Consider the following 14904-nt stretch of genomic DNA (forward strand, 5'->3'; position numbering starts at 1 on the left):
ATAAAATTCTCTTCCTGATTTATGAAACATACTTCACCCTCTTCAGGAGCCTGTGACTTTAAAAAAAAATTAGAATTTATGAAATTTATAATAATGAAATTTGTGATAATTATGGAAAGGCTAGCCATAAAAATCTTGCCACTAGCTAGAAAATGTCTAATGTTTCTGAGTTTTAGCTGTGAGATAGTCTAACAAATAGTAGAAAATTGATACTTTTTTTCCATTGAGAGTATGATTAAATTTTTTGCAGGGTAAACCTTTAAAATCATGAAGATTCTCAAGTCTTTTTTGCATCATTTCAGTTGCTTCTTTGTGAACAATAGTTCCTAATTTATTTTAATGACTAGTCTTAATTTTAGCATCCCGAGTGAACCTTGTTGATTATGTGTCCCAACAGATAGCAACAAGGAAGTCATTAAACCCAACAGAAATTTGACAAATTGGGGGCAGAAAAATCCTTTTGACTTTGTGCAATAATATGCTTTTCAGAATATGTACTTTGAAATATTTTAAATGTTTGTTTATTCCAAGATTCCGATGTTTTATTTTTCTCTCAAATAATATTTCTGATAAGTGTGATTTCTTTCATTTAAAGCTCATATACGATGCTATAAAAATCTTCAGTATTTATTTTTAAACGGCCAAGAGTGTTCTTTTCAGTTTGAGTCAGTTTTGTCCTGCTCTTTCGTCTCAGTGCTCACTCCAGCTTCAGTCACTGCCAGGAGGCTAGTGCTGGGATGCTAAGACTATTACACAATCATTTGTTGTTTTTGAGGTACTGCAGACCTGTCTGAGTGATTTAATATCTGTTATAAAGTTAATTATTCCTTAATTTTTGAAGCCATATCCTGTTGTTGGCCTTTGCTTTGTTTGTTGTTTGCAGTGGCTGTTTCTGAGTTGACTTTGATGTAAGTTCATTGGCTCTGCAAATGTTTACTAATCTTTGACTCTACAAAGGTATTGATTTGTGTTTTGGGGCATGTGCCATTAGCCTTATAGAGATCCTTACAGCTCTACTCCCATCATAAGGGAGATACGATTTCTAAGGGGTTATTCATGCATATTTTGACTGGTTGGTGTGCAGTTTAGTACTGAATGCAAGCAACACAGAAGATGTGCTTTTTTTTTTAGTAAAATCCTCAAGCTCCATTTGAAAGTACAAAAATACATTGTTTTGTTTTTGTTTTTGTTTTTGTTTTTGAAATCTTAGAACGGCAGTGGTAAGTAATTTCTGATGGGTAATCCAGTTACTAATGATGCATCTGCATTGCTGCCAGCACTTAACGGTGTTCTGTAAAAGGGTCTTTCTGATTTTAACTTTTTGTTTTAGCATGTTAAATAGACTTGCTTAATTATTTGTTTTCCCGTAACATTGCTAAAAGCTCTGAGTTGTTCTTGCCTAGAGAAGGCACATTTTGTAAGTACATAAATAATGAAAATGGAAAGAACGACAATTTGTTTTCATTTTGTCCTTAATGAATTTTGTTTCCCAAATAACATTTCACTTCTTTAATATGATTTTCTTTTTCTAATAGATAACTGCCTACAATAGGCGTACCTTTGAGACTGCAAGGCATAATTTGATAATTAATATAATGTCAGCAGAAGGTAGGTATGGAAGATATGTTGCCGATTGTTTTCTTATTTGCAAGAAGTATTTCATTATGGTTTGTATCTATGCAAAATACAGTTAAAGATTTTCAGGTACCACATACCTAACGTAACTAATGAAATGGTAAAGTGTAGAAAAGAAAGCCAAGCAATCTTTAATTGGTTATAAAATATCATGATGGGTGTTGGTGCTGAAAAGCTCAGAATAGGGAGCCAAGCACATAGGCCACTTATCTCTGCGGGCTTTGGTTTCATTATCTGCAAAATGAGACTAAGGCTAGCATTTCTCTCCCAAGTCTGGGGTAAGGAAGGAGTCTCTGAGTTAAGGATTGAAATGTGCTTAACACAGGGCTGAGCACAGGGTACACGATCAGTAATTAGTAGCTAGTTTTATTACAAAACTGATGATAGGTAGTGGTTTAGTTGTGTGTGAAGACAGGGAGTTGTTGATGGAAATAAACTGGAATTTGGGTCACAGTCTTCTTCCTGAATAGCTAATCATGCATTGTTGGAGTCCATCAGCAATTTGGAGTTACATATACTCAAATTGTAAGTGATTCCCAAGGATTTGGAAGGTTAGGGACATGGGGAATATTCTAAGAATTGCGCTGTCAAATATTCTGATCTGACTTTGGCATTTGATTGGGAAAAATACGTACTGCTAAAAACTTTGTAGTTAAAATTTATATATCACGGGATACACCTCTCTATCCTAGATATCATTTATGAGGGTAACAGAAGAAGAACGGACACAGCATTTTTATCCCTAAAATTAGTAAAACAATTGCGCATCCTAAATAGGGAATTCAGAGTTCTATTTGCAAGTACAATTAAATGAGCAAATACTAATTTGGAATTCGTGGTAGTTCATAAAGGTTGAGTTAAAAATTGCCTTTATACTGTATGAAGGAGAGTAATTTCTATGGAATTGATACTGCAAAACATAACTGGGAAGATTGCTTAAAGATTTTGCACCCCTTTCCATGAGTTTTTTTTCCCAGGTATTTTGGCAGTATCAATTGCAGACAACAAGTGTGCTAGTTTAAAGTTTAAAGTGACTTTCATATGTGAAAAGCAAGTCCAAATCCCAGTTCTGTGGGCCTGGAAAGAAGATTCCTGTCCCCTTTTCTACGTCCCAAGGGCTTTTGGTAGGTATTCCTGCTTGGAACAGGAAGACTTTCACTCCCAACTTCAATTGTAATTAGATGCTTGCATCCTGCCTAAAGCTATCCCTGCAGAGTTGGAATACCATTAATGATCAGAATCATCACAACATTCCCTTTCTCCTTAGGAGTTCATCAGTGCAGTGATATGGTTACATTACAGTGGGCTTGGACCACTAACCTCACCTTTATGCTCTTAAGGGGGGGCTCCCCATTCTCAGGTACAGGAGTCCCTACAGACTGCAGGACAGCCTGATCTACAGTTTGAACTTCCTTCTCAAGTCTGCTCTCAGTCCTGGCAGATCCAGAATATACCGGTATCCTAATTAGATGTTTGATGTGCAGGGACCCGTGTTCAAGCAGATACTAATGGCGGACTGCTAGACATCTGTAGGATTGGAAGTTGGCTTTACAGGCTATTCATCTAAATCGGGAATTTTGAAGGTGGGTTGGTGAGGGAGGAAGAGTAGACAGGTTTTGGAAGCCTCCATTTTCATTTCAGGCAGAGCTGCCCCCCTGCCTTTTACATATGAAAACCAGTGAACCAAATACCATGCATTTATCCTTGCTGGTCTGGACGGAACGTCTGTGGGCACTAGGATGGACACATCTTTGAGCAGGGCCTACACACACGCCATTTCTCCCAGATGAGTTTAGGAAAAGAAATAACAAGAGTGGCATCTGAGGATAATCCTGCTCAGTCTGACTCCCTGCCCAGCTGTCTCCTGCTCTGAGAGACCTAATGGGAAATTGGTCATGTAGAATCACAGAGTATGAAGCTTGAGGAGAGTACATAGAGTGATTCTCTAAATTGGGTTGAGTGCCTCAGAGGCCTGCCACCAATCTGTTGGCCTACTGTTCCCTTGGCCTCTGTGATGCCCAAATATAGCAGGCATGGGATTTCCCCAAAGTTAGAAAGCTCCTATGACTCATCTTTGGAAGGTCTGGCGGTGGCACTTGGCTCGGTAGAGAGCGGGCAGCTGCTCGGTCCAGAGCTTCTAAGGGTGTGGCGGCAGCGGGTCTCAGAGAGGAGCCACGAAGCGGGGTCACATGGATTAGGAAAAACCAAGGAACAGTTCCCCAGAAAGGAGCATTGAAAATAAGAAAGATGTTTTGCATGCTTTTTTAGAAAAGTGGATGTAAAAACACTGAGTGAAATGAATGGGTGAGGGCGCCTGGGTGGCTCAGTTGGTTGAGCGACTGCCTTCGGCTAAGATCATGATCCTGGAGTCCCGGGATCGAGTCCCACGTCGGGCTCCCTGCTCATCAGGGAGTCTGCCTCTCTCTCTGACCCTCCCCCCTCTCATGCTCTCTCTCTCTATCTCATTCTCTCTCTCAAATAAATAAATAAAATCTTTAAAAAAAAAAAAAAAGAAATGAATGGGTGATAGACTCCTAGCACACTCAAAACTATATTTGGTATTATTTATAAATATTATTTATTGCCAAGAAACTGTTCTTCGTGACATATTTATGCATGACTGTTTTTCAGTATGGAGAAAAATGTGGCATGATTAAGCTACTGTTTATCTATATAAAACAGGAAATGTATCTGTATAAAACAGGAAACTTACCTACATAAAATAGAATAAATATATCATATTTTAGAAGACTGCAGATGGGCCATACATCAAACAAATATAACAAAATCACACACAGAATAAATGGCAGTGTAGAAGATGAATGAAGAACCTTCTGTGATTAGAGCCATGAAAAACTCCATCTTTAGGAAGAGACACCACACTCTAGAAAACTCTCTTGAAAATTCTAAAGCCTGAACATCTTCCCTGACTCCCCCTCTGGCATCAGGCGTCCTTTAGTATTAAAGAGGCTTCATAAGAAACGAGGTCATCAAGATTTCAGTTATTTATTGTGTAATTTTTAGTTTTTACTGCTCTTAATAAGAGTATAATACTTTACAGATATATGACTTTTAATGAAATACATCAGAGGATAAATGTGGTGTAGTTACTACTGAGGGCTTTAAATGTGTGTATAGTCCAGAAACAATTTCTTTTCCTTTTGAGGGAAGAATTCAGGTAAACAACTTGTTCATGTTTATAATAATTGTTAAAGTTTACTGTTTTATAAGTTCTTATTCTAGGCTGGGAACTGCACTGAGCACTTTATGTACAGTCTCCTTTAGCTTAGTTAAAAAATCATCTGAGGCAAGTTTAAATGATTATGAAAGCCTGGGCCCATCTGCGGATTTGTTTCCCCCTCTGAAAATAGAGGGCAAGTACCTACTCACGCTCAGGTTGTGAGTATTAAATGGAATAATTCACCGCACTCCCTTTAGCTTGGCCCACCTCATAGTAAGTATTCCAAAAAAGGTAGCCTTTATTATTATGGAAATATTATTAAATAAATAAAAGCTATCCTTTATCTTAATAGAACAATCAGAATACAGGAAATGATGTTTTTGAATTGAAGAGTAGCATTTGAGAAACTGAAATACGATTGACCTTTGAACAATGCAGGGGTTGGGGTGCTGACCCTTGAGCAGTTGAAAATCTGTGTATAACTTCTGGCTCCCAAAAAGCTTAACTACTAATAGCTTACTGTTGACCAGAAGTCTTTCCAATGATAACATATATAAATTGATTAAAATATATTTTGTATGTTCTATGTATCATATACTGTATTCTTACAATAAAGTAAGCTAGAGAAAAGAAAATATTATTAAGAAAATCCTAAGAGAAAATACATTTACAGTACTGCACTATATAAAAAAAATCACATATAAGTGGACCCACATAGTTCAAACTCTGTTGCTCAGGGGTCAACTGTAAGTTCTGTTTATTTCTATCCTACTTAGTTATACCGAGAGTCTGAGTTAGACATTGGTTACTTTAAAATAAATATTAATTTTAAAATCTTTAGAGGGAAAGTTTGGTGAGATACTGAAGAGGAAAAAAGCTAAATCGCTAACAACAGGAGATAATGGAATTTTGTGGGAAATTTAAAATATAATTCTCTAGAATACTTAATTATGAAGTGATCGGAAGAGTGAAATTACTATGACTTCAGATTTCTTCTGGAAAATATAACCGATATTTATTTTAGTAAAAGTAATGTTTTAGCATGCTCTAAAAAGATCAGTAATACTGCAAATTAAACATACGGTATTTCAAATTATCCATAAGCAACTCACAAGCAGTTACAGATATTTTGTAATGTCTTCTGTATTTGGAAAGGATGCTGCTCTGTGCCTCAGCTTTCTCCTCTGTTCAAATGGGCATAGCACTACCTAGGGTTGTAATGATTAAATAAGACAATGTACTTGAAAAAAGATCTGTCAATTTTGAAACACTACGAATACAAAATATTATTCCTACCCACGGAGGGCTCTGGAAATGCTCCTTCTACCTGGGAACCTTGGCGGAGGAGGAGATTGGCAGGTTACTGGCAAAATGGAGGCGGATTTGGCAGTTTTCTCTTTTTTGGCCAAATTCTATAATTATAAATTGCCCTACAGGAGCTTTCTAAAAATCCTTCGGATTTGATTACACTGTAAGTAAAATTCTGTGTCAAATGTATGTTTTATGTCTTTAGATATGTCCTCCGTTATACAGAAAGCCTTTAAAGTCAATATTCATAGTGTTCCCCAAAGCCAGGATTATGACAGAAATCAACAAATTTCGAATTTCTCTTTCAAAAGATGACTTCATTAACGATATACATACCCTTTTTCACCAAAATTAGACTTCCCGTTACCATACCAAGCAGAATTCTTCATTAAAAATATGAATGTAGAAGAAATGTTGGCCAGCGAGGTTCTTGGAGACTTTCTTGGGGCGGTGAAAAATGTGTGGCAGCCAGAGCGTCTGAACGCCATAAACATCACGTCGGCCCTAGACAGGGGCGGCAGAGTGCCGCTTCCCATTAATGACATGAAGGAGGGGTAAGCAGACCTTTATCTCGTTGCCTTAAATCTGTAATTTTTTTTTTAATTTATGACATGATCTTGAATTTTTTAACTATGGTGATCTTATCAAGTTTATTATAGATGGAAGATGGCCTATTGCATTCTTTGTAATAAGAAGTAGGTGTTGTAAAGATATGGAAGCACTAGCAATTTTCTATGTTGACAAAGAGGTTATGTTAATGGTTCTTTATATCTGATGTCCCAGGTCCTGTGAATTCTAATTGTAGATCAGGATCAGCATCATAAATTATAGCACTAAGTCTTTTATACCTTCCCTAGAGGAGCTGATTATTTAGGGCCCTGCATTTCAAAGGAAATTGATGCCCCAGTTATCAGCTGCAGGATACTCAGACTGCTGTAACTTTATTCTAGGAAACTATTTCTTCGCCTTTAACATTCTTTCCACCATGTGTCGGTGACGGATGGCTGGAGTGGATTTGAAACCTATTCCTAAAGCCTGGCCTTGTCACTCAGAAGCTGGGTGACACTGGGCAAATGCTGCACCCCTCTGTGCCTCCATTTCCCCATTTGCTCCAAGGGGAACTTCTTCTTCCCTCAGAGTTGTTATAGTGTCTAAATGAGACAGTACGTTTGAGAGGGGTTCGTCTGTTCTCATGCCTTACAAAGTTTGACTTAGACCCTTGTAGAGTGTAAGAAATACTTTTTATGCCTGGGTACGTTGAGAGGATTGAATGTCAATGTCGAATCAAACTTTGATCTTTAATTTTTAACCTGTAGGTTGAAGCAGATCTGCCTTTTTTATTTTTTTAACCCATCCTATAAACATATGAGATATGGAATAAATCACAGTTTATATAGCATATCCCTTTCCAATTCCTCCTTTTTCCATGTACATGGTAACATTTTTATACAGATGATATATAGAATTAACTAGAGTACCTAGATTAATAAGAATTAAATTTAAGGGCAGTGTTAAAGGATAACTCTGTTGGAAATGAGGGAAGAAATCACAAATAGACATAGATGAAGTATAAGAGAGTAGGCAGGAGAGGGCTAAGGGATAAGCAGTGAGCTGTGAAGTCCAACTTACAAATTTCAGAATTAAATTGTAGCTTGTATGTCACAGTAATGGATTTTGAAGTCAGTCAAGCACACATAGAAGTGCTTTGAGAAAAAGAGTTGCTTTATCTCTTGTCTATCTGTTGGTTTTCTATATGAAACCATAATTTTAGAGCTTACATTTTTTTTACTCAAGCATTCCAACATGAGTCTCTGTGCCACTGAGTAATTAAAATAGAACCAGGGAAAATGACGAACAGGGAATCTCCCCTGAAAACATTCTCCAAATATGAAGTCTTTTCAACAGTTTCTTATAAAGTAATATGTTCCACAATGATTGTTAAAACAATGACCAAAAGATGGTTGGAGGAAGCAGCCTGAAAACCAGGCATCGGTAGAGTTTTGCCCCGTTGTGCTTTCTTCTGGGCTCACTCTTCCCTACTCAGTCATGCAGGCCACACAGAGGCCTTTTGAGAAACAACTAAACTGAACTACACAACTCTAGAAACCAGACTCTGACCTAAAACAGTGCTTCCCAACCATGTCTTGCCTAAGAATTGCCAGTAGCGCTTTGATAAAAATAGAGATAGGGGCGCGTGGGTGGCTCAGTCGTTTAAGCGTCTGACTCTTCATTTCAGGTCAGGTCTTGATCTCAGGGTCATGAGTTCAAGCCTGCGTTGGGCTCCACACCCAGTAGTTTAAAAATATAGCTAGATGATAGATGATAGATAGATAGATAGATTAGATAGATAGATAGATAGATAGGCTCCTGTCTTCTGCTTCCCCCTAGAGATTCTGAATCTTTGAGTGTAGGGCTGGGCCTGAGCATGCGACTCTAAATTAAGAACAGAATTTTGGTCCTACAAGTACTTGTTAGAGAATTCAGTCATTAGCTGATCCCCCAGCACCTGCTAGAGGGCGGCATGTGCTGTCAGATATTTGAGAGAGTCAGTCTCGTGGCATTTATTTGGACCCTGTTGTCTCAGATCCCTTCCCAACTTGAAATGCTTTCCATGAGTTTTAATTTAATGTTAAGCCATAACCTTTACAAAGTATTCATATGATAAGTCTTTTAAAATAGCATTTCTATAAATTGTACCCAATGCCAACCCTACTGCCCCGATGTCCCTTATATGAGCACCAATGAAACAAGATCGGACTTGAGGATAATTCCAGAAGAAAAAAATTGTCCCTGGGGATGATTTTGCATATTTCCTTCAGTTGTTATCTAATGCCATGGTAACAAAAATAATTTTTTACCCTGTTGCCTTAAACCTAGAAACAAAATCCTGTGCTTGGCTAACTCATTTCTTGTGCTGTCCTTTCTTTTTGTTGATGTATATCATAATACTTAATTTATCTAGTAAACTTTTTGCTTCCATAATTTCTTTTGAAAATAACGTGGGCTATAAATCCCTCTCTAAAATGGAATATTGAAGAAAATATAAAAAACTAGGGTCAGACATAGCAAAGGAATTCCATCCCTTTCTTTTCTAAGGTTTTATTTACAAATGTTGTCATACACTTCCATCATATTAATTGAGCGCCTGACCAAAGTGTTCTGCTTAATACTCAGTAGCAAAAGTTTCGGTCTCTGATAAAAAACAAATAAAACCTCCATGATATTATTTCCTATTACTCATGGCGGCCACAATCTACTAAATGAAGATTTTTCCAGACTTGATCTATGTAGTCAGATACATAGCAGATGAATAGGAGACTCTCAGGAGTAGACCGTCAGAGTAAATCCCCTGGCCTTCCACAGCCCAAAGCACCATTAGATGTCGATCATCAAGAAGGTACTCTGCAGCATCCCAGCTCTTCTTCCCTCCTGATGTACATTTGTTCACCTGTTTAGACTCACTGACAGCTTTCAGACTTGTCCTAAATCTAACAGAAAACAATTATAAAGATTTACTTCAAAGTCAATAAGCTCCTGCAAAGGAAGGCTGAGCCTCCTGAAAAGATTTTCTTTCCCTTGCCAGACCCATAACCCCGGGCAACTGTGCTCCCTCCGGGCATGGTCTCTGTGCTGCTTTTGCTCCTGTTACTGTGCCAGAGGCTAAGGACTTGTGGATGCATTTAGCCTGGGAGAAAGCTGGTGGAAAGGGGAGCAGGTTCATATTTCATTCTAGGCATGGCATGGCTGCCAACCCAGGGTGAGTGATGTGGTGTAAATGGCGGCTCTGAAGGGAATGATGGGGTGTGAGGATTAAAGAATATACTCACTTTTCATAAGAGATTGTCAAACCCACCGCTATTTCCTCTGGTTACCAAAGCACGTGGATCTAGCCTCAATCAGCAAAGGGAATCCTAGTTTATTCGTTAGACGGTCTCACAAAGTGCTCCCTCTAATTAATTGTTTGCTTTCTGCCCTAGAAAGGCCTCAGTGAGAAATTACACTTGAGGAAGAGACTGTAAGTCAGTGGCCACCAAGTACTGCTCTGATGGAAGGTCATGATCCTGGGCTAGTCCGTAGTGCTCTGCTGAATTTGTCCCCATGTTTGATTTATAAGATTGTCCTTTATTCTTAACGTGCCTCCTGCACTTTTGGTGCAAATATTCTTTTATGGAATGGTGGTGATATATGATAGGAACTTCTAAAAAGAGCCTTTAATAATGTAAAAATTGAAAGCCCATATAAATCCATTTTTTAAAAGTATAAAACCAATACATGAAATCAGTGTGACTATATGTCTCAAATCTATTCTATGTTCTACACATAGATTCACTTATTAACTATTTTTATTGGGGAATACTATATTAATCTTTGTGGTATAGTGATTAAAAAAAAAAAATCTATGCTCACAATCTATTAGGGACCAGGCAGGTAATCAGATAATTAAAGAACAGTGTTGTACATACCCCTGTTGGCCTCAAGAGGTCACAGAGAGTGTTCCTCTTTCACTTCTGGTCCATGCCTGGAGAGGGTTCATAGAGGAGGTGAAGATCTGAGTTTCAACTGTGCGTACAAATTAACCTGCTCAAAAAATAACGAAGAGAGATTCTAGATAGAGGGGTCAGTTTGGGCAAAAGCCCTGAGGTAGGAGCAAGCCTGATGGATTTGGAAACCTATTTCATGTGGATTCGGGGGACAGGGATCCAGAAGTGATTGTTACCAAGGAGGCAAACACCAGACCAGGTAAGGCCCCAGATACCAGAAAAAATTGTTTGGATTTTATCCTGAAGCATTAGGGACATTTGCAGAAAATAGCACATGGTTGAAAGAGTAGACTGAACCCAAATGCCTCCTTTCTGTAAGCAGGACGATCTTTCCCCATCACATGCACACAAAACGAGAAGGGTCTGACCCTTGTAAGCCAGTTCCCCTCTTCGGATAATGTATTCCTTCTCCAATGAAGAGGAGCAAGCAAGTAGTAGAACTAGGGTCTGGAAGTGTCCTTTCTTTTCTTTTTTATTCTGCATTAGGTCTTTTATTTAGTTTAACTATTCTTTATTTTTCATCTTACTTTTTGACCAATTGATTGCAGATATGCAGAGAACAAAGAAGTGGTGTGGGGGACAGAGGACAGGAATCATAGTGCATTTTCTTTTAAGAGCTCAAGAGTTCCCAGGCAACATGTAACATGTGGACATATTCTTCTCTAAACTGTCTTTTATCTCCTATCTCCACAAAATAATCAAACACATTCGTTGCTTGGACAATTAGGTCAAATATGCAATCATTGGATCCATTTACCTGGCAGAAGTCTGGCTAAAAAAAGCAGAGTTTCGACTTAATTTTTTTTTTTTTTTACCTGTTATTTGATTTTCAACGTTGTATGTGTAAAAGCCACAATGAATATGTTCTACCTCAGGGGAAGTTGAGTTCTTCAAACTGGAAGAAAAGACTCCTTCATAACGAACAAATTCTGCCTGTGTAGATCAATTCTTAAGAGTTTGAGACATCGGGGAGCCTGGGTGGCTCAGTCGTTAAGCGTCTGCCTTCGGCTCAGGTCATGATCCCGGGGTCCTGGGATCGAGCCCCACATCTGGCTCCCTGCTCAGCGGGAAGCCTGCTTCTCCCTCTCCCACTCCCCCTGCTTGTGTTCCCTTTATTGCTGTTATCTTTCTCTGTCAAATAAATAAAATCTTAAAAAAAAAAAAAAGTTTGAGGCCCCGTGTTTTGTTAACATTGCTTGAGAGCCTCGTACTTGGCACCACGTTCCCATCTGTTTACACCTTTGAAAGTTTGAAAACATGTGGCTGAGGTCATAAAGATAAGGATCATTCTCGGTTCACTTTATAAAAAATTTCAGTTTTTTCATGTCAAAAAGCTAGCTGAAAGGAAAACAGATTATGAAAAATGTAATTTTAGCATGTATCGCATAGAGTTATTATTCACAGCCTCATACAAAATTATTTTTTTTAAAAGCCAACATGTTGAAACTTACTGGCTCTACAAAAGAAACAATAAATACATTTTTTTTTTGACCTGCAAAGCAAATCTAATATCTCCTTCTCTCGAGCATGACATTTGTAGTCTGTTTGCATTTTATATATTAACTTACTGATTGTCCCAGTATTCTTGAGATATAATTGACATATGGCATTGTACAAGTTTAAGTTGTACAACAGAATGATTTGATGTATGTGTATATTGCAAAACGATTACCATCATAAGTTTGGTTAACATCCACACCTCACGTAGTTACAACTTTTTTTTTTCTTGTGACGAGAACTCTTAAGATCTATTCTCTTAGCAACTTTTGAATATACAGTGGCTCGTGTTTTAAAACTGGTATAATGCTTTTTATTCATTCACTTATTCTACAAATAGGCTCCCTGAGGACAGTGAGAAAGACTGGGTTCAAGGAACACTGTTAAGGGGCTGTTGCTTCATGCCCTGTGGAAAGTGATGGTGATCAGAACTAGGGTGTAGGGAAGATGGAACAAATTGGACAGGTGCATGTGAGAGTTCTTTTGGGGTAAATGTCAGAGACTGATGATGGATTGAATATGTGGAAAGAAGGACAGGAGTCAAAGATGATGGTGCTTGAGCATCTGGCCATGCCAATCACCGGGAGATAAGAAGATGGAAAAGGAGGAACAGGTGAAGGTGGGGTGGGGTGACGATGAGCTCAGTTAGGAACATATTAAGTTTGTGAAGCCTATGGATCATCCAAGGAGAGATGAAAGTAATTTGGCAGTATGTGTCAACTGTCATAAAAATGTTTCTACTTCTAGGCATCTCTTTTAAGATAGTAACATTAAAGAATATGCACAGAGATAGTCTTTGCAATATTATTTATAACATCAAAAAAATTGGAAGCAACTTACATGTCCGACTCTGAAGTAATTGTTGAATAAATCATGTGCACTTACAAAATTATATTGCCATAAATCTATAATTACAAAGACTGTACAATATGGTAAATGCTTATGACGCATTAAGGGAAAAAGCAGGGTACAAAATTGTATTTTAGAGATTATTGCAATTAGGTTAAAATATATGTATTTGAAAAACATTTTGCAAGGTACATTGGAAAATAAAAATAGTTATCTTGGTAATAGAAATTAATTCTGTTTTTGTATCTCAGGTTTTATGTAATGTTTTTATATTGCTTTTATAATTTAAGGAAAAAAATAAAGCATTTCAAAGCACCAAAAACTCTATGCCCATTTATGTTATCTTGAAGTGAATTAATTTAAAATCTTACTAATTGTAAATGCAAATCAATGTCATGTTAAAGCAAGTTAACAGTTGTAAAAAATATTCATTTTATTTCTGTATTTATAAGTATATGTCACAATTATTAAGGAGATATATGGTCTTGGTAGGCAGTCAATAGGGAATAGAAATTGACTTTATGTGAAGCTTACAAGTAAGAACTTGTTTTAAATGGAATATATTTATATTCACTGATCATCTAAATACTTTACCAATGGTTTCTCATACACACTTTTGTTCTGAATTTTTTATTTTCATCTTTAGCTTTAGCCCATTATATACTATTTATCTCCCAAAGGCACCATAGTTTTTGAGAAAATCTTCCTTCAAATGAATCTTAAGTCCAAATATAAATTTGACATAAAGAACAACCAAATGAATTTGTGTAATCAAACTCTGGGATACAGTTGTCAACTCAGGGTGTGAGTTCACACTTACATTGACATAGCTTTGAATTTTTGTGATGCACTTTCACTTAATTTCATTTTTAAAAATAACAGCTTTATTGGGATGTAATTCATATACTGTATAATTCACCTATTTAAAGTATGTAACTCAATGGATTTTAGCTTATTTTACAGAGTTGTGCTGTCCTTATCACCATCAATTTTAGATATTTTCATCATCCTAACACCTTCATCCCATACCCATTAGCAGCCACTTGCCACCACCACCACCCCCCCCCCAGCCCTAGGCAACCACTATTTACTTGCTATCCTTATAAACTTGCCTACTGTGGACATTTCATATGAATGGAATCATGCACTAAATGGTCTTTTGTGACTGGCTTCTTTCACTTATCCACAGTATTGTTTTCAGGATTCATCCATATTGTAGCACGTATCAGTACTTCATTTCTTTTTATGGTTGAGTAATATTCGATTGTATGGATATTCTACTGTTTATTCATTCATCAGTGAGCATTTGGATTGTATCCACTTTCTGACTACTATGAATAATGTTGCTGTGAACGTTCATGTACAAGTCTTTGTATAGACATCTGTTTTCATTTCTCTTAAGGTATATACTTAGGAGTGAAATTGCTGATTCATATGGTAACTCTGTATTCAACCTTTTGAGGAACTTCCAGACTGCTTTCCAAAGCAGAGGCACAGTTTTACATTGCCACCAGCAGAGTAGAAGAGTTCCAATTTCTCCACATCCTTTCCAGCACTTCTTATTATCTGTGTTTTCTATTATAGCCATCCTAGTGGATGTGAAACAGTGGTGGTTGTTTTTTTAAGATTTTATTTATTTAGGGATGCCTGGGTGGCTCAGTCGGTTAAGTGTCTGCCTTCAGCTCAGATCATGATGCCAGGATCCTGGGATCGAGCCCGACATCGGGCTCCTTGCTCAGCAGGGAGCCTGCTTCTCCCTCTGCCTGCCGCTCCCCCTGCTTGTGCTCTCTCTTGCTCTCGCTCTCTCTGACAAATAAATAAAATCTTTAAAAATTTTTTTATTTATTTATTTGAGAGAGAGAGAGAGCATGAGAGGGGAGAGGGTCAGAGGGA

The 14904-nt window shown here is 37.6% G+C and overlaps 1 protein-coding gene across 7 annotated transcripts in view; it reads left to right on the forward strand.

Annotated features, from left to right (window-relative positions):
* Positions 1-14904, forward strand: part of SGCE (sarcoglycan epsilon) — a 66959-nt gene that overhangs the window by 32722 nt on the left and 19333 nt on the right. For all 7 annotated transcript variants that reach the window (XM_031025193.2, XM_081800524.1, XM_081800522.1 and 4 more), the window contains 2 exons: positions 1536-1608; positions 6480-6678. In XM_031025193.2, the coding sequence (XP_030881053.2) occupies positions 1536-1608; positions 6480-6678 (272 nt within the window). The remainder of the gene's footprint in view (positions 1-1535; positions 1609-6479; positions 6679-14904) is intronic.

Source organism: Leptonychotes weddellii, chromosome 12 (genome assembly GCF_054177405.1).
Source record: "Leptonychotes weddellii isolate Sample4059 chromosome 12, ASM5417740v2, whole genome shotgun sequence".
Taxonomy (NCBI): Eukaryota; Metazoa; Chordata; class Mammalia; order Carnivora; family Phocidae; genus Leptonychotes; species Leptonychotes weddellii.